Source organism: Symphalangus syndactylus, chromosome 21 (assembly GCF_028878055.3).
Source record: "Symphalangus syndactylus isolate Jambi chromosome 21, NHGRI_mSymSyn1-v2.1_pri, whole genome shotgun sequence".
Taxonomy (NCBI): domain Eukaryota; kingdom Metazoa; phylum Chordata; class Mammalia; order Primates; family Hylobatidae; genus Symphalangus; species Symphalangus syndactylus.
Genome location: NC_072443.2, coordinates 44,800,984 through 44,823,651, shown reverse-complemented (window position 1 = coordinate 44,823,651; position 22,668 = coordinate 44,800,984). Strand labels below are relative to the sequence as shown.

The 22,668-nt window shown below is 35.7% G+C and overlaps 1 protein-coding gene across 8 annotated transcripts in view; it reads right to left on the bottom strand.

Annotated features, from left to right (window-relative positions):
- Positions 1-22,668, bottom strand: part of STXBP5L (syntaxin binding protein 5L) — a 493,876-nt gene that overhangs the window by 433,551 nt on the left and 37,657 nt on the right. For all 8 annotated transcript variants that reach the window (XM_055260425.2, XM_055260427.2, XM_063630147.1 and 5 more), the window contains exon 3: positions 13,041-13,138. In XM_055260425.2, coding sequence (XP_055116400.2) covers positions 13,041-13,138 — 98 coding nt within the window. The remainder of the gene's footprint in view (positions 1-13,040; positions 13,139-22,668) is intronic.

Genomic DNA, 22,668 nt, shown 5'->3' with positions numbered 1-22,668 from the left:
TAGAAGTAAGCCACAGAAGGAATATCAGAAACTGTACAAAATCATAATTATTAAGCAACATATTCCTAAACAATGAATGGTTTAATGAAGAAGTTTAAAAGAAAATTGAAAATTTTCTTGAGACAAATTAAAATGGAAACACAACATACTAAAACCTATGAAATACAGCAAAAGCAGTTCCAAGAGGAAAGTTGTGTATAGCAATAAAAAGCCTATATCATAAAAATTAGAAAGCCTCCAAATGAATAACCTAACACTGCACCTCAAGAAATGGAAAGTAAGAACAATTCAAACCCAAAATTAGTAGAAGAAAAGAAATAATAAATATTAGAGTATAAAGATATAAAATTGAGACTAAAAAAACAAATATCAACAAAATGAAAATTGATTTTTTGAAAAAATAAACGAAATCGAAAACCTTTAGCTAGAGTAAGAACAAAAGAGAGATCTAAAAAACCCAGCACAGGCTTGCTAGGCCAAGCAGCTTAGCGCTACTCTAGAAAATCACACAACTGAAGATGGCCGAATAGGAACACCTCCAGTCTGCAGCTCCCAGTGTGACTGACACAGAAGACGGGTGATTTCTGCATTTCCAACTGAGGTACCTGCTTAATCTCACTGGGACTGGTTGGACAGTGGGTGCAGCCCACGGAGGGCGAGCTGAAGCAGGGTGGTACGTCGCCTCACCCAGGAAGTGCAAAGCGGGGGGGGAGATTTCCCTTTCCTAGCCAAGGGAAGCGGTGACAGACTACATGGAAAAATGGGACACTCCCCACCCAAATACTGCACTTTTCCCAAGGTCTTACCAACTGGCAGACAAGGTGATTCTCTCCCGTGCCTGGCTCAGTGGGTCCCCCACCCACTGGGCCTTGCTCACTGCTAGCGCAGCAGTCTGAGGTTGATCTGCGAAGCAGCAGCCTGGCTGGGGGAGAGGTGTCCGCCATTGCTGAATCTTGAGTAGGTAAACAAAGTGACCAGGAAGCTAGAACTGGGCAGAGCCCACTTTAGCTCAACAAGCCCTACTGCCTCTAGAATCCAACTCTGTGGGCAGGGCATAGCTGAACAAAAGGCAGCAGACAACTTCTGCAGACTTAAACGCTCCTGTCTGATAGCTCTGAAGAGAGCAGTGGTTCTCCCAGCATGGTGTTTGAGCTCTGAGAATGAATACACTGCCCCCTCAAGTGGGTCCCTGACCCCTTGTAGCCTAACTGGGAGACAACTCCCAGTAGGGGCCAACAGACACCTCAGATAGGCAGCTGCCCCTCTGGGATGAAACTTCCAGAGGAAGGATCAGGCAGAAATATTTGCTGTTCTGCAATATTTGCTGTTCTGCAATATGTGCTGTTCTGCAGCCTCCACTGGTGATACCCAGGCAAAGTGTCTGGAGTGGAATTCCAGCAAACCCCAACAGACCTGCAGCTGAGGGACCTGACTGTTAGAAGGAAAACTAACAAACAGAAAGGAATAGCACCAACATCAACAAAAAGGTCATCTACACCAAAACCCCATCTCTAGGTCACCAACATCAAATACCAAAGGTAGATAAAACCACAAAGATGGGGAGAAACCAGAGCAGAAAAGCTGAAAATTATAAAAATCAAAGAACCATTTCTCCTCCAAAGGATCACAGCTCCTCGCCAGCAACGGAACAAAGCTGGGCAGAGAATGACTTTGACAAGTTGACAGAAGTAGGCTTCAGAAGGTCAGTAATAATAAACTTCTCCGAGCTAAAGGAGGCTGTTCGAACCCATTGCAAGGAAGCTAAAAACCTTGACAAAAGATAAGACGAATGGCTAACTAGAAAAACAGTGTATAGAAGACCTTAAATGACCTGATGGAGCTGAAAACCATGGCAGAAGAACTTTGTGATGCATGCACAAGCTTTAATAGCTGATTCGATCAAGTGGAAGAAAGGGTATCAGTGATGGAAGATCAAATTAATGAAATAAAGTGACAGAAGAAGGTTAGAGAAAAAAAAGAGTGAAAAGAAATGAACAAAGCCTCTAAGAAATATGGGACTATCTGAAGAGACCAATTCTACGTTTGATTGGTGTAACTGAAAGTGATGGGGATAATGTAACCAAGTTGGAAAACACTCTTCAGGTTATTATCCAGGAGAATTTCCCCAACCTAGCAAGACAAGCCAACATTCAATTTCAGGAAATAAAGAGAACACCACAAAGATACTCTTTGAGAAGAGCAACCCCAAGACACATAATTGTCAGATTAAACAAGGCTGAAATGAAGGAAAAAATGTTAACGACAGCCAGAGAGAAAGGTCGACTTACCCACAAAGGGAAGCCCATCAGACTAACAACGGATCTCTCGGCAGAAACCCTACAAGCCAGAAGAGAGTGGGGGCCAATATTCAACATTCTTAGAGGAAAGAATTTTCAATGCAGAATTTCATATCCAGTCAAACTAAGCTTCATAAATGAAGGAAAAACAAAATCCTTTACAGACAAGCAAATGCTCAGAAATTTTGTCACACCAGGCCTGCCTTACAAGAGCTCCTCAAGGAAGCTCTAAACATAGAAAAACGAGTAACAGCCACTGCAAAAAACAGGCCAAATTATAAAGACCATCAATGCTATGAAATAACTGCATCATTAGGAGATACACCTAATGCTAAATGACGAGTTAATGGGTGCAGGAAATCAACATGGCACATGGATACATATGTAACAAACCTGCACATTGTGCACATGTACCCTAAAACCTAAAGTATAATAAAAAAAAATCAAAAAAAAAAAAAAGAAATAACTGCATCAATTAGCAGGCAAAATAACCAGTGAATATCATGAGAGAATAAAATCCACACATAACAATATTAACCTTAAATGTAAATGGGCTAAATGCCCCAATTAAAAGACACAGACTGCCAAATTGGATAAAAAGTCAAGACCCATCAGTGTGCTGTGTTCAGGAGACCCATCTCACATGCAAAGACGCACATAGGCTCAAAATAAAGAGAGGGAGGAAGATCTACCAAGCAAATGGAAAACAAAAAAAAAGCAGGGGTTGCAATCCTAGTCTCTGATAAAACAGACTTTAAACCAACAAAGATCAAAAGAAACAAAGAAGGCCATTACATAATGGTAAAGGGATCAATTCGACAAGAAGAGCTAACTATCCTAAATATATATGCACCCAATACAGGAGCACCCAGATTCATAAAGCAAGTCCTTAGAGACATACAAAGAGACTTAGACTCCCACGCAATAATAATGGGAGACTTTAACACCCCACTGTCTCTATTAGATCAATGAGACAGAAGGTTAACAAGGATGTCCAGGACATGAACTCAGCTCTGCAACAAGCAGACCAAATAGACATCTACAGAACTCTCCACCCTAAATCAACAGAATATACATTCTGTTCAGCACCACATCGCACTTATTCCAAAATTGACCACATAATTGGAACTAAAGCACTCCTCAGCAATTGTAAAAGAACAGAAATCAGAACAAACAGTCTCTCAGACCACAGTGCAATCAAATTAGAACTCAGGATTAAGAAACTCCCTCAAAACCACACAACAAGGAACTGAACAACTTGCTCCTGAATGACTACTGGGTAAATAATGAAATGAAGGCAGATAAAGATGTTATTTGAAACCAACGAGAACAAAGACACAGCATACCAGAATCTCTGGGACACATTTAAACCAGTGTGTAGAGGGAAATGTATAGCACTAAAAGCCCACAAGAGAAAGAAGGAAAGATCTAAAATTGACACCCTAACATCACACTTAAAATAACTAGGGAAGCAAGAGCAAACACATTCAAAAGGTAGCAGAAGGCAAGAAATAACTAAGATCAGAGCAGAACTGAAAGAGATACAGACACAAAAACTCTTCAAAAAATCAGTGAATCCAGGAGCTGGTTTTTTGAAAGATCAATAAAATTGATAGACTGCCAGCAAAACTAATAAAAAAAGAGAGAAGACTCAAATGATGCAATAAAAAATGATAAAGGGGATATCACCCCCGATCCCACAGAAATACAAACTACCATCAGAGAATACCATAAACATCTTTATGCAAATAAACTAGAAAATCTAGAAGAAATGGATAAATTCCTCGACACATACACCCTCCCAAGACTAAACTGGGAAGAAGTTGAATCCCTGAATAGACAAATAACAGCCTCTGAAATTGCAACAGTTAATAGCCTACCAACCAAAAACAATCCAGGACCAGACAGATTCACAGCCGAATTCTACCAGAGGTACAAGGAGGAGCTGGTACCATTCCTTCTGAAACTATTCCAATCAATACAAAAACAGGAAATCCTCCCAAACTCATTTTACGAGGCCAACATTATTACCCTGATAACAAAGCCTGGCAGAGACACAACAAAAAGAGAATTTTAGACGAATATTCCTGATGAACATTGGCGCAAAAATCCTCAATAAAATACTGGCAAACCGAATCCAGCAGCAAATCAAAAAGCTTATCCCCCACAATCAAGTCGGCTTCATCCCGGGGATGCAAGGCTGATTCAACATATGCAAATCAATAAACATAATCCATCACATAAACAGAACCAATGACAAAAACAACCTGATTATCTCAATACATGCAGAAAAGGCCTTTGACAAAATTCAACACCCTTTGATGCTAAAAACTCTCAATAAACTAAGTATTGATGGAACATATCTCAAAATAATAAGAGCTATTTATGACATACCCACAGCCAATATCATACTGAATGGGCAAAAACGGGAAGCATTCCCTTTGAAAACCGGTAGATGCCCTCTCTCACTACTCCTATTCAACATAGTGTTGGAAGCTCTGGCCAGGGCAATCAAACAAGAGAAAGAAATAAAGGGTAATCAATTAGGAAACGAGGAAATCAAATTCTCCCTGTTTGCAGATGACATGATTGTATATACAGAAAACCCCTCGCCTCAACCCAAAATCTCCTTAAGCTCATAAGCAACTTCAGCAAAGTCTCAGGATAGAAAATAAATCTGCAAAAATCAAAAGTATTCCTATACACCATTAACAGACAAACAGAGAGCCAAATCATGAGTGAACTCCCATTCACAACTGCTACAAAGAGAATAAAATGCCTAGGAATCCAACTTACAAGGGATGTGAAGGACCTCTTCAAGAAGAACTACAAACCACTGCTCAATGAAATAAAAGAGGACACAAACAAAATGGAAGAATATTCCATGCTCATGGATAGGAAGAATCGATATCATGAAAATGGCGATACTGCCCAAGGTAATTTACAGATTCAATGCCATCCCCATCAAGCTATCAATGACTTTCTTGACAGACTTGGAAAAACTATTTAAAGTTCATATGGAACCAAAAAAGGGCCCGCATTGCCAAGACAATCCTAAGCAAAATGAACAAAGCCAGAGGCATCATGCTACCTGACTTCAAACTATACTACAAGGCTACAGCAACCAAAACAGCATGGTACTGGTACCAAAACAGACATATAGATCAATGGAACAGCACAGAGGCCTCAGAAATAACACCACACATCTACAACTATCTGATCTTTGACAAACCTGACAAAAACAAGAAATGGTGAAAGGATTCCCTATTTAATAAATGGTGCTGGGAAGACTGGCTAGCCATATGTAGAAAGCTGAAACTGTATCCCTACCTTACACCTTATACAAAAATTAACTCTACATGGATTAAAGACTTAAATGTTAGACTTAAAACCATAAAAACCCTGGAAGAAAACCCAGCCAATACCATTCAGGACATTCATGGGCAAGGACTTCATGACTAAAACACCAAAAGCAATGGCAACAAAAGCCAAAATTGACAAATGGGATCTAATTAAACTAAAGAGTTTATACGCAGCAAAAGAAACTACCACAAGAGTGAAAAGGAAACCTATACAATGGGAGAAAATTTTTGCAATCTACTCATCTGACAAAGGGCTAATATCCAGAATCTACAAAGAACTCAAACAAATTTACAAGAAAAAATACAAACAACACTATCAACAAGTGGGCAAAGTATATGAACAGACACTTCTCAAAAGAAGATATTTATGCAGCCAAAAGACACATGAAAAAATGCTCATCATCACTGGCCATCAGAGAAATGCAAATCAAAACCACAATGAGATACCATCTCACACCAGTTAGAATGGCGACCATTAAAAAGTCAGGAAACAACAGATGTTGGGGAGGTTGTGGAGCAATAGGAACGCTTTTACACTGTTGGTGGGAGTGTAAACTAGTTCAACCATTGTGGAAGAGTGTGGCAATTCCTCAAGGGTCTAGAACTAGAAGTAGCTTTTGACCCAGCAATCCCATTACTAGGTATAGACCCAAAGGATTATAAATCATGCTACTATAAAGACACATGCATACCTATGTTTATTGTGGCACTATTCACAATAGCAAAGACTTGGAACCAACCCAAATGTCCATCAATGATAGACTGGATTAAGAAAATATGGCACATATACACCATGGAATACTACCCAGCCATAAAAAAGGATGAGTTCTTGTCCTTTGCAGGGACATGGATGAAGCTGGAAACATTCTCAGCAAACTATCACAAGGACAGAAAACCAAACACTGCATGTTCTCACTCATAGATGGGAATTGAACAATGAAATCCCTCAGATGCAAGGAGGGGAACATCACACACTGGGGCCTGGTGGGGGATGGGGGGCTGGGGGAGGGATAGCATTAGGAGAAATACCTAATGTAAATGATGAGTTGATGGGTGCAGCTACCAACATGGTACACGTATACCTATATATCAAACCAGCACGTTGTGCACATGTATTCTAGAACTTAAAGTATAATTTAAAAAAAAAAAACAAAAAAAGAAAGACCAAGGTAGACCAATTGACCTCGGTGAACAAAGAGATGTATCACAGCAAAAAAAAAAAAAAAAAAAAAAAACTTAATAAAATCAAAAACTAAAAAGGAGATATGATATTTCATACCACAGAAATACAAAGGCTCATTAGAAACTATTATGAACAATTATGCACCAACAAATTTTAAAACTTCAAAGAAACTGATAAATTTCTAGACATATACAACCTACCAAGAGTGAAATATGAAGAAATAGAAATCCTGAACAGACCAATAACGAGTAATAAGATTTAAGCAGTAATTAAAAAAAAAAATCTTTCACCAAAAAAATACCCAAGACCTGATAGTATCATGGCTGAATTGTTTTTTTTTAATTATACTTTAAGTTTTAGGGTACATGTGCACAATGTGCAGGTTTGTTACATATGTATACATGTGCCATGTTGGTGTGCTGCACCCATTAACTCGTCATTTACATTAGGTGTATCACCTAATGCTATCCCTTCCCCCTCCCCCAACCCCACAACAGGCCCCGGGGTGTGATGTTCCCCTTCCTGTGTCCAAGTGTCCTCATTGTTCAATTCCCACCTATGAGTGAGAAAATGTGGTGTTTGGTTTTTTGTCCTTGCGATAGTTTGCTCAGAATGATGGTTTCCAGCTTCATCCATGTCCCTACAAAGGACATGAACTCATCATTTTTTATGACTGCATAGTATTCCATGGTGTATATGTGCCACATTTTCTTAGTCCAGTCTATCATTGATGGACATTTGGGTTGGTTCCAAGTCTTTGCTATTGTCAATAGTGCCACAATAAACATACATGTGCATGTGTCTTTATAGCAGCATGATTTATAATCCTTTGGGTATATATCCAGTAATGGGATGGCTGGGTCAAATGGTATTTCTAGTTCTAGATCCCTGAGAAATTGCCACGCTGACTTCCACAATGGTTGAACTAGTTTACAGTCCCACCAACAGTGTAAAAGTGTTCCTATTTCTCCACATCCTCTCCAGCACCTGTTGTTTCCTGACTTTTTAATGATCGCCATTCTAACTGGTGTGAGATGGTATCTCATTGTGGTTTTGATTTGCATTTCTCTGATGGCCAGTGATGATGAGCATTTTTTCATTTGTCTGTTGGCTGGATAGATGTCTTCTTTTGAGAAGTGTCTGTTCATATCCTTCACCCACTTTTTGATGGGGTTGTTTGTTTTTTCCTTGTAAATTTGTTCGAGTTCTTTGTAGATTCTGGTTATTAGCCCTTTGTCAGACGAGTAGATTGCAAAAATGTTCTCCCATTCTGTAGGTTGCCTGTTCACTCTGATGGTAATTTCTTTTGCTGTGCAGAAGCTCTTTAGTTTAATTAGATCCCATTTGTCAATTTTGGCTTTTGTTGCCATTGCTTTTGGTGTTTTAGTCATGAAGTCCTTGCCCATGACTATGTCCTGAATGACATTGCCTAGGTTTTCTTCCGGGGTTTTTATGGTTTTAGGTCTAACATGTAAGTATTTAATCCATCTTGAATTAATTTTTGTATAAGGTGTAAGGAAGGGATACAGTTTCAGCTTTCTACATATGGCTAGTCAGTTTTCCCAGAACCATTTATTAAACAGGGAATCCTTTCCCCATTTCTTGTTTTTGTCAGATTTGTCAAAGATCAGATAGTTGTAGATGTGTAGCATTATTTCTGAGGGCTCTGTTCTGTTCCATTGGTCTATATGTCTGTTTTGGTACCAGTATCATGCTGTTTTGGTTACTGTACCCTTGTAGTATAGTTTGAAGTTAGGTACCATGATGCCTCCAGCTTTGTTCTTTTGGCTTAGGATTGACTTGGTGATGCGGGCTCTTTTTTGGTTCCATATGAACTTTAAAGTAGTTTTTTCCAATTCTGTAAAGAAAGTCATTGGTAGCTTGATGGGGATGGCATTGAATCTATAAATTACCTTGGGCAGTATGGCCATTTTCACAATATTGATTCTTCCTATCCATGAGCGTGGAATGTTCTTCCATTTGTTTGTATCCTCTTTTATTTCGTTGAGCAGTGGTTTGTAGTTCTCCTTGAAGAGGTCCTTCACATCCCTTGTAAGTTGGATTCCTAGGTATTTTATTCTCTTTGAAGCAATTGTGAATGGGAGTTCACTCATGATTTGGCTCTCTGTCTGTGATTGGTGTATAAGAATGCTTGTGATTTTTGCACATTGATTTTGTATCCTGAAGTTGCTTATCAGCTTAAGGAGATTTGGGGCTGAGATGATGGGATTTTCTAGATATACAATCATATCATGTGCAAACAGGGAAAATTTGACTTCCTCTTTTCCTAATTGAATGCCCTTTATTTCCTTCTCCTGCCTGATTGCCCTGGCCAGAACTTCCAACACTATGTTGAATAGGAGTGGTGAGAGAGGGCATCCCTGTCTCGTGCCAGTTTTCAAAGGGAATGCTTCCAGTTTCTACCCATTCAGTATGACATTGGCTGTGGGTTTGTCATAGATAGCTCTTATTATTTTGAGATATGTCCCTTCAATACCTAATTTATTGAGAGTTTTTAGCATGAAGCGTTGTTGAATTTTGTCAAAGGCCTTTCCTGCATCTATTGAGATAATCATGTGGCTTTTGTCTTTGGTTCTGTTTATATGCTGGATTACATTTATTGATTTGCATATGTTGAACCAGCCTTGCATCCCAGGGATGAAGCCCACTTGATCATGGTGGATAAGCTTTTTGAAGTGTTGCTGGATTCGGTTTGCCAGTATTTTATTGAGGATTTTTGCATCAATGTTCATCGGGTACATTGGTCTGAAATTCTCTCTTTTTGTTGTGTCTCTGCCAGGCTTTGGTATCAGGATGATGCTGGCCTCATAAAATGAGTTAGGGAGGATTCCCTCTTTTTCTATTGATTGGAATAGTTTCAGAAGGAATGGTACCAGCTCCTCCTTGTACCTCTGGTAGAATTTGGCTGTGAATCCGTCTGGTCCTGGACTTTTTTTGGTTGGTAAGCTATTAATTATTGCCTCAATTTCAGAGCCTGTTATTGGTCTATTCAGGGATTCAACTTCTTCCTGGTTTAGTCTTGGGAGGGTGTATGTGTCGAGGAATTTATCCATTTCTTCTAGATTTTCTAGTTTATTTGCATAGAGGTGTTTATAGTATTCTCTGATGGTAGTTTGTATTTCTGTGGGATCGGGGCTGATATCCCCTTTATCATTTTTTATTGCATCTATTTGATTCTTCTCTCTTTTCTTCTTTATTAGTCTTGCTAGCAGTCTATCAATTTTGTTGATCTTTTCAAAAAACCGCTCCTGGATTCATTGATTTTTTGAAAGGTTTTTTTGTGTCTCTATCTCCTTCAATTCTGCTCTGATCTTAGTTATTTCTTGCCTTCTGCTAGCTTTTGAATGTGTTTGCTCTTGCTTCTCTAGTTCTTTTAATTGTAATGTTAGGGTGTCAATTTTAGATCTTTCCTGCTTTCTCTTGTGGGCATTTAGTGCTATACATTTCCCTCTACACACTGCTTTAAATGTGTCCCAGAGATTCTGGTATGTTGTATCTTTGTTCTCGTTGGTTTCAAAGAACATCTTTATTTCTGCCTTCATTTCGTTATGTGCCCAATAGTCATTCAGAATTCTACCAAACATTTAAAGAACTAATACCACTTCTCACACTCTTAAGAAAAAAACTGAAAAGTGGGGAATACTTTCAAACTCATTCTATGAGGCCAGCATTATCCTAATACCAAAACCAACAAAGACAGAACAAAAAAGAACACTACAAGCCAATATCCTTGATAAACCTAGATGCAAAAATCCTCAACAAAATCGTCACAAATCAATTTCAACAAGACAACATATTTTTTAAAAATCATTTATCATTATCAAGTGGGAATCATCTCAGGAATTCATGAATGGTTCAACACATGCAAATCAATAAACATCATGTATCACAGTAACATAATCAAGAACAAAAACTATCTGATCATTTCAATAAGTGCTGAAAACTCATCTAATTTCAAATTTCACAGTATCTGGTTTCCAATCTACAAAGCTACAGTAAATAAAAACAGTGTAGTAGTCACATAGAAACATACCTATAGATCAGTGGAGTAGAATAGAGAGCCCACAAACAAACCCTAACATGTATGATCAAATAATTTTTGACAAGGGTGCCAGTACCATTCAATGGAGAAGATAGTCTTGTCAACAAATGGTGCTGTGAAAATGGGATATCCACATGCCAAATAGTGAGATTAGACCCTTTTACTATATACAAAAATTCACTCAAAAATGGATAAAAGGCCCAAATGTAAAACCTAAAACTATAAAACTCTTAGAAGAAAACAGGGTAAAAGCTTCATTCCATTGGATCTGGTAAAGATTTCTTACATAAGACACCAAAGCACAGGCAACAAAAGAAAAAAATAGCCAACTTGAACTTCGTTAAAATTTAAAATATTTGCATCAAAGGGTAATTACTATTGGTGAAAATGTAAACTAGTATAGCTGCTATGGGAAAAAGAATGACAGTTCCTCAAAAAATTAAAAATACAATTATCATATGATCCAGCCATTCTTCTTCTGGATATATACCCAAAAGAACTAAAAGCAAGGTTTCAAAGAGATATTTGTACACCCATGTTCATAGCAATATTATTCATAATAGCTAAAACATGGAAAAAACAAGTGTCCATAAATTAATGAACAGATATCAAAATGTGATATATACATACAATGAAATATTATTTAGTCTTAAAAAGAAGAAAGTTCTCACATATGCTACAACATGGATAAACGTTGAGGACATTATGCTGAATGAAATAAGCCAGTCACAAAAAAGAAGAATACTGTATGCTTTCACTTATGTAAGTTACCCAGAGTAGCAAAAATTATAGAAACAGAAAGCAGAATGGTGGTTTCCAGGGGCTACAGGAAGAGGGATATGGAGAGTTATAATTCAATGGGTGTAGAGTTACAGTTTTACAAAGTGAAAGATTTACAGAAAAGTACGGTGATGATGGTTGCATAATATTACAAATTTATTTAATAACACTGAATGGTACACTAAAAAAATTAAAACTAAAATATCTAATTACCACATGACCCTTCAGTTGTACTCCTGGGCATTTACACCAGAGAAACAAAAACTTAGGTTCACACAAATATACGTACACAGATGATCATAATTGTTTAGTAAGAATAGCCAAAAACCGGAAACAAGTCAAATTTCTTTGAACAGGTGAATGGCTACGCCGCGGTACATCTATACCATGGAATATTATCCAATTCAGTATAAAGGAATAAACTACTGATATAAGCAACAATATGAATGAATCTTCAGCGAGTTATACTGAGTGAAAATGGCCAATCACCAAAAATTATAAACTGCATGATTCCATTTATATAACATTTTTGAAGTGGCAAAATTATTGAAATAAAAAACAAATTAGTGGTTGCTAGGGGTCAAGGATGGGATTGGAGGGACAAAGTGTGACTATAAAAGAGTAATATGAAGAATCCTTGTGGTGATAGAAATGTTTTGTATCTTGACTGTATAATGTCAATATCCTGGTTGTGATATTACACTATAGTTTTCTAAGATATTACAATTGGAGCAAAGTAGGTGAAAGAATATGGATATCTCTGTATTATTTCCTATAACTACATGTGCATCTATAATTATCTCAAAATAAAAAGTTAAATTTTAAAAAACAGGATGACACTAAAGTAGAATTTGGGAGGAAATTTATAGTACTATAGGCACATATTAGAAAAGAAGAAAGTTCTCAAATTAATTACCTGTTTCCACTTTAAAAACTAGAGAAACAAGATCAAATTAAACCAAGGTAAGCAAAAGCAAAGAAATTTAAACGATCAAAGCAGAATTCAATGAAATCGAATATAGAAACACAATAAAGAAGAGCAATGCACCCAAAAGTTGATTCTTTGTGAGAATCATGAGAATCAATACAATTGATAAACTTCTAGGCAGATGGATAAGGAAAAAAGAGAAGATACAAATTACAAATAACAGGAGTTAAAGAAGAGACATCAATACTGATCTCAAAGACATTAAAAATATGCCAATAAATTTGAAAGTGTAGATTTTTCACAATAGTTACTCATTTCTTAAAAAATAATAAACTTTATTTGGTCATAAATATTTATCTTACCTGCATATTTACAGAAATGTAATTGGCATTAATGTGGCAAATAATGAACCAAAAATTAAGGATACATTCGTATAGCACCTGTTCTCGTCCCAATAGCCAAGATTTTCTGAACTGGATCAAAGGCTAATGCTGTGGGCTGATGAGGAAAACCATGCCGAACTGTCTGAAAGAGAGCAAATAATACAAATAAGTCTCCAGGGAAATAAAAATTACAATCACAAGCTACCATTATACAGCTACCAGAATGTCTAAAATTAGTTTAAAGGAAAAAAAAAATGCTACCACCAAATATTAACACAGATATGGTGTAACCTAAACTCATACATTGTTGATGGGAGTGTAAAATGATACAAACACTTTTTAAAAATATCTTGCAGTTTCTTATAAAACTAAATATACATCTGTCTTACAATCTAGCAATTCCACTCCGATGTATATACTCAGGAAAATTAAAAGCATATGTTCATAAAATGATTTGTATAAGTAAGACCCTACCAGCTGTATTCAAAATAGTAAAAATCTGGAAACAGCCCAGGTGTCCAACAAGAGAATCAAAAAACAAGCTGTGATAGGATATAATCATACAATGGAATACTACTCAACAATTAAAAGACACAAACTACTGATAGATGCAACAATACAAATGATTCTCAAAAACACTATGCTAAGAAGCCATACACAAAAAAGTTTATAAAATCAGAACAGTAGTTGTCTTGAAGAGTTATTGAATGGGAAGGAATACGAAGAAACTTTTCTGAGTAAAGATGTAATATTCTGTATTTTCATAGCAGTTTGGGTTACACAAGCATATACATTAGTTAAAATTCATAAAATGGAACAATAAAATTTGTGATTTCTCTGCATGTAAATTATAGCTCAAAAAATGTTGAGAAACTATTAGAAACAAATATTAAAATCTATTTAACGTTATGTATACTGAGGTGTTAAAGGGTAAAGTATACTGACATGTGCAACTTGAAAATGCATCCACAAAATAATATAGATAGATGGGTGGACAGATAAATGGATAGATACATGATAAGCAAATGATAATTGTCAAATATTAGTGGTAAGAATACACATATGAGTGAGTGTTCACAATATAATTCTTTCAACTTTTCCTTCTGTTCCTGCCTTATACATCTAATAAATGGCATGTATAAAAAAACCACATCATAAAAATTAGTGAAAGAATCAATGTTTTCCTTCTAAGGTTAGGAATCAAACAAGTATTTCTACTCTATCCACCTCTATTCAATATTGTACTGAAAGTTCTATCTTATCCAGAGGAATTAGACTAGAAAAAGAAATAAGACACATCCAGATAGGAAAGGAAGAACTAAAGCTATCTGCAAGGAACACAATTTTGTATAAATGCAATCCTAAGAAATACACTAAAAAATTATTAGAACTAATAAAGGAGCTCTGCAAGCTAAGATTACAAAATTAATGTAAAAAAGTCAATTGTGGGCTAGGGACAGTGGCCCATGTCTGTAATATCAGCACTTTGGGAGGCCAAAGCAGAAGGATTGCTTGAGTCCAGGAGTTCAAAGCCAACCTGGGAAATATTACAGGACCCCATCTCTACAAAAAAAAAAAAAGGGAAAAATTCACCAGGCATGATGGCACACACATGCAGTCCCAGCTACTCAGGAGGCTAAGGCAGAAGGATCACTTGAGCCCAGGAGGTTGAAGCTGCAGTGAGCCATGATCATGCCGCTACACCCCAGCCTGAACAACAGAACAAGATCTCATCTCAAAAAAAAAAAAAAAAAAAGTCAATTGTGAGATCTTTCAAGGCTATTGGAGCTACTAGCAACAAGTTACTGTATAGATTTCCACTGCTGCTTATTTATAATGAGTAGTTTTCCCCACTCCAAGTTTATATTTCACATCATGTTTGTTCAACAGCTCTTTAAGTGAATCTATTTCAAGCATGCCCTTTAGATCCATTTCTTATTAGAACAATGCCTGACAATTGCTTAGAAACTATATGGAAAATGGGCTGGGTGCAGTGGCTTGCACCTGTAATCCCAGCACTTTGGGAGGTCAAGGCAGGTGGATCACTTGAGCCCAGGAGTTCGATGCCACCCTGGGCAACATAGTGAGATCTTGTCTCTATTTAAAAAAAAAAATAGCTGGGCATGGTGGTGCATGCCTATAGTCCCAGATACTCTGGAGGCTGAGATGGGAGGATCACTTGACCCTGGGAGGTTGAGGCTGTGGTAAGCCATGATCACACCACTGTACTCCAGCCTGGGTGACAGAGTAAAAAAGAAACTATATGGAAAGAATTTTAAAAATTGTTCACACCTTTATTCATTGACCAAGGATATTGTTTATTGATAAGGGCATAGGGCACTTTATATAGTTGCATGATCAAGCATCCATCAATGCCAAAAGAAGAAAAATGACACTAATTGTTGTCAGAACTATAGAAATGGTTGAGTTGAAGTCACTGCTTCAAAGTGTTTTTATGAAGATAAATGTCTTGATTCATCATGTGGCAAAATCAGGATTGTAAATCCAGTGCTTTACCATTAGGCTACAATAAATGCTTTTATGAGGACTTAAAAGTGAAATTTTTAAAAAATAAAAGGTCAGTTGTATTTCTGCATACTTATAATAAACTATCCAAAAATAAAATAAAGAACCCCATTTATAATAAGTAGAATCCAAAGGAATAAAATAAATAGGAATAACATGAACAAAAGTGCAAAATTTGTACTCTGAAAACTACAAAATATTGTTTTAAAAATTAAAGAAGAGCTAAATAAAAGCCATCCCAGATATCTATAGATTAAATGTTAATGTGGCAATACTCTCCGAATTGATATTAAAATCAATGCAATCTGTCAAAATCCCAGCTGACCTTTTTGCAAAAATTGACAAACTAATCCTAAAATTTATATAGATATCCAAGAGACTCATAACAACAAAACAATCTTGAAAGAGAACAAAGTTAGATAACTCACATTTTTCTATTTCAAAACTTATACAAACCTAAAGTAATCAAGAAAATAAGGTATTGGCATAAGGATAGACATAGATTAATGGAACAGAAATGAGATTCCAGAAATAAATCCTCACATTTTCAATCTATTGATTTTTGAAAAGAGTGCCAAGACAATTCATTGAGGAAAGACTAATCCTTTCAGCAAATGGTGCTGTAGCAACTCTATATCCACATGCAGAAGAATGAAGTTAAATCCCTTACTTATAACATACACAAAAATTAACTCATAATGGATCATACATTTAAATATAAAAGCCAAAGCTATAAAACTCAAAGAAAAAAGAAATCTGTTTAAATCTTAGTGACTTCAGATTAGGTAATGTTTTTTAAATTTTTTTAATTGACAAATAAAAATTATAAATGTTTATGGTTAGAACATGGTGTTTTGATGATGTCTACACTGTGGAAAGGTAGACAATGGTTTCTTAAATAAAATACCAAAAACCCAAGCAATGAAACAAAAAACAGACATATTGAACTCTGTCCAAAGCAAAAACTTATGCGCTACAAAGGACGCCATCAAAGAAAGTTAAAGAAAACAAATCTGGAGGCATAACATTATCTGACTTCAAACTATACTACAAGGCTATAGTTATCAAAACAGCATGGTACTGGTATAAAAATAGGCACGTAGACACATGGAACAGAATACAGAAGCCAGAAATAAAGCTAAATACTTTCACAAGGTATTTGACCTTCAACAAAGCAACCAAAAATATAAGGTAGGGAAAGGACACCCTATTTAACAAATGGTGCTGGGATAATTGGCAAGCCACGTGTAGAAGAATGAAACTGGATCCTCATCTCTCACTTTATACAAAAATCACCTCAAGATGGATCAAAGTCTTAAATCTAAGACTTGAAACCATAAAAATTCTAGAAGATAACATTGGAAAAACTCTTCTAGACATTGGCTTAGGCAAAGAGTTAGTGACCAAGAACCCAAAAGCAAATGCAACAAAAACAAACATAAATAAATGGGACCTAATTAAACTAAAAATCTTCTGCACAGCAAAAGAAATAATCAGCAGAGTAAACAGACAACCCACAGAATGGGAGAAAATATTCACAAACTATGCATCTGACAAATAATTAATATCCAGAATCTACAAGAAACTCAAACAAATCAGCAAAAAATAAAAATAAAAAAATAGTAATCCCACGAAAAATTGGGCAAAGGACATGAAGAGACAATTCTCAAAAGAAGATATACAAATGGTCAACAAACATGAAAAATGCTCAACATCACTAATTATCAAGAAAATGCAAATTAAAACCACAATGAGATATATCACCTTACTCCTGCAAGACTGGCCATAATTTAAAAATAAAAAAATAATAGATGTTGGCATGGATGTGGTGAAAAGTGAACACTTTTACACTGCTGGTGGGAATATAAACTAGTACAGCTCCTATGGAAAACAGTATAGATATTCCTTAAAGAGCTAAAAGTAGAACTACCATTTGATCCAGCAATCCCACCATTGGATATCTACTCAGAAGAAAAAAAAATCATTATATGAAAAAGACACATGCACACGCATGCTTATAGCTGCACAATTTCCAATCGCAGAAAAATACGGAACCAGCCTAAATGTCCATCAACCAATGAGTGAATAAAGAGAATGTGGTATATATACACCATAAAATACTACTCTGTCATAAAAAGGAATGAAATAATAGCATTTACAGAAACCTGGGTGGAGTTGGAGACCATTATTCTCAGTTAAGTAACTCAGGAATGAAAAACCAAATATCATATGTTCTCACATATAAGTAAGAGCCAACCTATGAGGACACAAAGGCATAAGAATAATATAATGGATTTTGGGGGCTCAGAAGGAAGGGTGGGAGTAGGGTGAGTGCTAAAGACTACACATTGGGTACAGTGTACACTGCTGAGGTGATGGGTGTCAAAAATCTCAGAAATTAGCACTAAAGTAGTTATCTATGGAACCAAAAACCACCTGCTCCCCAAAAACTATTGAAATAAAAATGGGAAAGGATAATCCACAGAATGGGAAAATAATTTGCAAATCAAATATCTGAAAAAGAACTTATATCCAGAATATATAAAGAACCCTTAAAATTCAATAAAAAGACAAATAACCTAAATTTAAAATGGGCAAAGGATCTTAACAGACATTTATTATATAATAAATAAATAATATATATAAATGGCCAATAAACACAGAAAGATCCTCAACATCATTAGCCATTAGGGAATTGTAAATCATATTAACAAGTTACAACTGTGAACCCACTAGGATAACTATAATAAAAAACAGATATATTAACACATATTGATAAAGATGTAAAGAAATTGGAGCCCTAATACATTGCTGTTAGAAATGTAGAATCATGCAGGCTCTTTGGAAAATAGATGGTAGTTCCTCAATATATGAAATATAGAGTTACCATATGATTCAGCAATTCTGCTCCTGGGCATAAACCCAAGAGAAATGAAAACATAAATATAAACAAAGCTCTTGTAATGTTCCTAGCAGCATTATTCATAGCAGCCAAAAAGAAACAATTCAAATGTCCATCAACTGATGAATAAATAAATAAAATGTGGTATATCCACACAATAGAATATTGTTCATCAATTTAAAAAAATGAAATACTGATATGTGCTACAACATAGATGAACCTTGAAAATGTTATGCTAACTGAAGAAGCTAGTCACTGTATGATTCCATTTACATGAAGTGTATAGAATAGGAAAATCTATAGAAACAGAATTTATATTAGTGGTTGCCTAGGGATGGGGGTTCAGGGTAATAGGAATTGACTGTTAATGTGTACAATATTCCTTTCTGGACTGATGGAAATGTTCTAAAATTGATCGTGGAGGTTGTTGCACAACTCTGTGAACATACCAAACACCACTGAAATGTACACTTTAAATAGGTGAATTGTATGGTGGGTGGGTTATATTTCAATTTGAAATAAAAGATTTTTTTCTCCTCAAGAACACCAAATCGTATTACGAGACAAAGTATGCAATAAAAAGTTGAGATCAGTTGGGGTACCTAGTTGATTTCAAAAGAATCAAGGACATCAACTGGAATGATATAGATGCAGTAGGAAAAAAGAAGCAAAAAAAATGTAGAACAGAGTTTGAAGACAACTACGTTAAGCTTAAAAAATTCTCAGTTTTAGACAAAGTCAAAAAGCGTTCTTGAAATATTATAATTTATGCTCAGTGAAGTAAGATAATGGTAGCAAAGCTAGTAAAAAATAAGTGAGTTTCTTAAATATCTAGCTCTTCTTAATGCTACTTTGCTTTGCTTGTTTTCTTTTGTTCCACTCTCCCTTCAAAATATTACAGGAATGAAGTGAAGTGGCCAACGTATCAATAGTTACACAAATCTATCTAGATATTTGAAGCAAATAAATATGTAATAGAAAGAATTGGTTACAAATATGTGGGAGGGCTGGTCATATTACCTTGAGTTAAGGAAGTTGCTACCACTTCTGAGGATGAAATACATAAACCTGTACTCAGTGCTGATATTGCAAGAGGCACTACCAGAAACAAAATGACTTTTGCTTCCTCTCTACTTTTTAATCTGGCGTAAGTGCCTCCCATTGGCAGAATCTAACCAGAACCCAGCTACCAAAAAAATCTGAATATTTTAGTGTAGTTTTAGTTTTAGTTTTCTTAGTATAATTGGGAACACAAAGGGACCAGGATAGAACTAACAGCAGTACTTTGGCAAAGCAGAATTTATATTAGGCCCGATTGTCCAGGCTTAATACTATCATAATATTGCAGAATAGCCTCAAAACCACCTGTGACAGGGACTGCCTACTGTTACCCAATGTCTGCATTTTTCCCTTCTTCTGTACTAATAGAAGTTTTAGTTCAGCTGGTAACAATCCAGTTAAATACTATATTTACCAGCCTCCATTGCAGGCTAGACCAGATCGTGAACAAAGGAAAACAGAAGAAATGATATATAATATATTCTTAATGGTAAAGGCAAATATTCTATTGTTGTTATCTTCTGACTGATTGGAAAATAGATACAATAGCAGGAGTTAGAACAGCCATCTTAGGATATGAGATGGAAGCCATATGTTGAGGATGGCAGAACACGATAGAAAGATCTTGTTGGATTATTGACACCATACAATCACTGAATCAGTTGATTGGACAGATTCATAAAAGAAAGATAAATTTCTATATTGTTTAAGCCACAGTTATTATGGCCTGTTACAGTAGCCTAATTTGCATCCTAAAACATACCCCAACCATTCATTTTTAAAAAGAAGTAAATATTAGATCACCAAGTTAATTTATGAGGAATGCTTCCCAGTATTGATCATCAGCCTAAAAAATGAAAAAAATAAATACGGCTTTTGATTCTAAAGGCTTCTAGCGTGCTACCATATTAATGGTTCATGCTGTGAAAGTTGCAGATACCAGAATGAAATCTTTGGTAGACCCAAACCAACCAGAGCTGGAAAAGCGAAAAGCAAGAAGGGTTCATGCTTGCACGTCTGAGATAAAGACTGTCTCAAGGACTTTCTGAAACAACTCCAAGAGAAATTCTTTTTTCAGTACTGCTATAATTAATATACGATCCTCTTGAAAGAACACTTGCCCAGTAATAGCGTTTCCACCAATGAACTGATGCCAACTCTGGCTTTGAGTCTCCAAAACCAACGACCTCTATTTCCAAGCAGCTTATGTGAACTTCACCTTTTGCCAACACCAGCTTCCCTTTACTCTCGCCTCTTCAGATGCATACATGGCTTGGCATGTCTATGCATCTCAGGTTAAAAAAACTTCATTTATAATTCCCAAAAAAATTCAACATATTTGGACATATTTTTCATCTGATTTTTTTGGTTGACATTGCATATATATATATCATATTCAAATAATACTGATAGGCCAAAGCTATCATTTCTATATTTGAACACAGAACTCCCAGAAGCATTGTACCAGGTTTCACTTAATAATATTAATGTAACCATTGGAAACTACCATGTATAGAAAATAATAATACCTATATGTAACAGGGAATAGAATGTATGTATTCCAATTATGTAATACATTTATTTTATTTAAAAATTATTCTGGGTAGAAGACTTGCCAGTAAATAGTTATGATTACCTAATATATGCTATGCCTTTTCTGATATTAGGTTACTTGTCTGGCTTTCGGTCTACAAATGTTACACTCTGGGTAAAGTGTGGATTGGGGCATATCATTCCAGATCTTGAATTCAGAAATTGTATATAAACTGTCTCCAAATTTATGCAGTAAGTCATGAATCAATATAATTTGAGATAAAATATCTGTAGTAAGGAAAGTGATGGACACAACATATTTTGCCACTTTGGTAAGCAAAAGCCAATTATTACTGGAACTATGGAGCAACTCTCATTGTTGAGAAAGGTCCCTCAATTTCAATGATACTTGTTTTCAATAACAGCCAAATCATTGAAACCTTGAGTTTTTTAGGATTATGTGTGTATGTTCACAGCTCTTACCTAAATCTGATGTCATCTTGGGTCACTGAAAGTATTGCTGAATAATTTCCTGCTCTCTTGGATGAAAGAAAAGACTAAGTAAAAGGTCTATAATGCATATGACACCATAGAGTGGCATAACGGTGATAGAAATAACAAGTTCCCATGAAACTCCATCACATTGTGATTGAAAAAAAAAAAAAAAGGAAGATTGTTCTGTATGCACAAGTGTGGCAAACTACCTGCTCATGTAAGCTGCCACTGGTCATTGGCAATGGAAGTATTGGCACTAGTTTCTCAGTAAGACTTACAAATCTCTAGAAATAATAAGGAAACTATCACATTCAAAGATCCAAAAGGTAGTTGATATTAAATTTTTAAAAGAATAAAGCACTAATCCACTCCCATTTTATATTTAGAAATATATATAATAGAAATGGGATATTTGTTCATTAACTCATTAATTTTTTGAAATTTTATATCTTTTTTCTTTTCTCATGCTAGTTTTATTTTTAACATATTCTATAATGCACATAGTTTAACAAGTCATATAATTCCATAGGACATATTAGGATAATTAAGTCATATGTCTCCTTCCCTCTCCCATTTTCTACTTCCCATATGCAACCACTTTTCAATCTTTTTTGCTCTTTGTTTTGGTATTTTTACCTAATGTGTCTCAAAATAACATTTTTACTTGCTACTTACTGACTTTTCCAAAGGAAGACAAAAGGATTCACTTTCTCACCTACCCCCATTACACATACAAGCATATTTCCCATATCCCCATCCTCCAAAAAAATCCTAACTGTTCAGTCTCTACTAACTACTACTCTTTTACTTTGCCACACAAATGTTTTTGTTCCCTGGGGCTAATTTTTTTTTTAATTTTCTTCATCTCTTTAGTTTTTATGTGCTTATCACTAATTCAATCCCAAATTCTTCCCCCAATTGCCCTCATCTTTCAATATGTTAAACATCAGATACATATATTCAAAGAGAGAAGAGACAGAGAAAAAGAGAGAAAGCGAGACAGAGAGAAAAATAAACTATATAAGACACTAACAATCCACAGTTTAAAAAAAAAAGAAGAAGAAGAAGAAAACAGTTGTTTCCTGGGTCCAAGGCAGAAAAGATGGATGGGATGCTGCAAAGGGCCACAAAGGATGAAAATGCTATTTTGAATATAG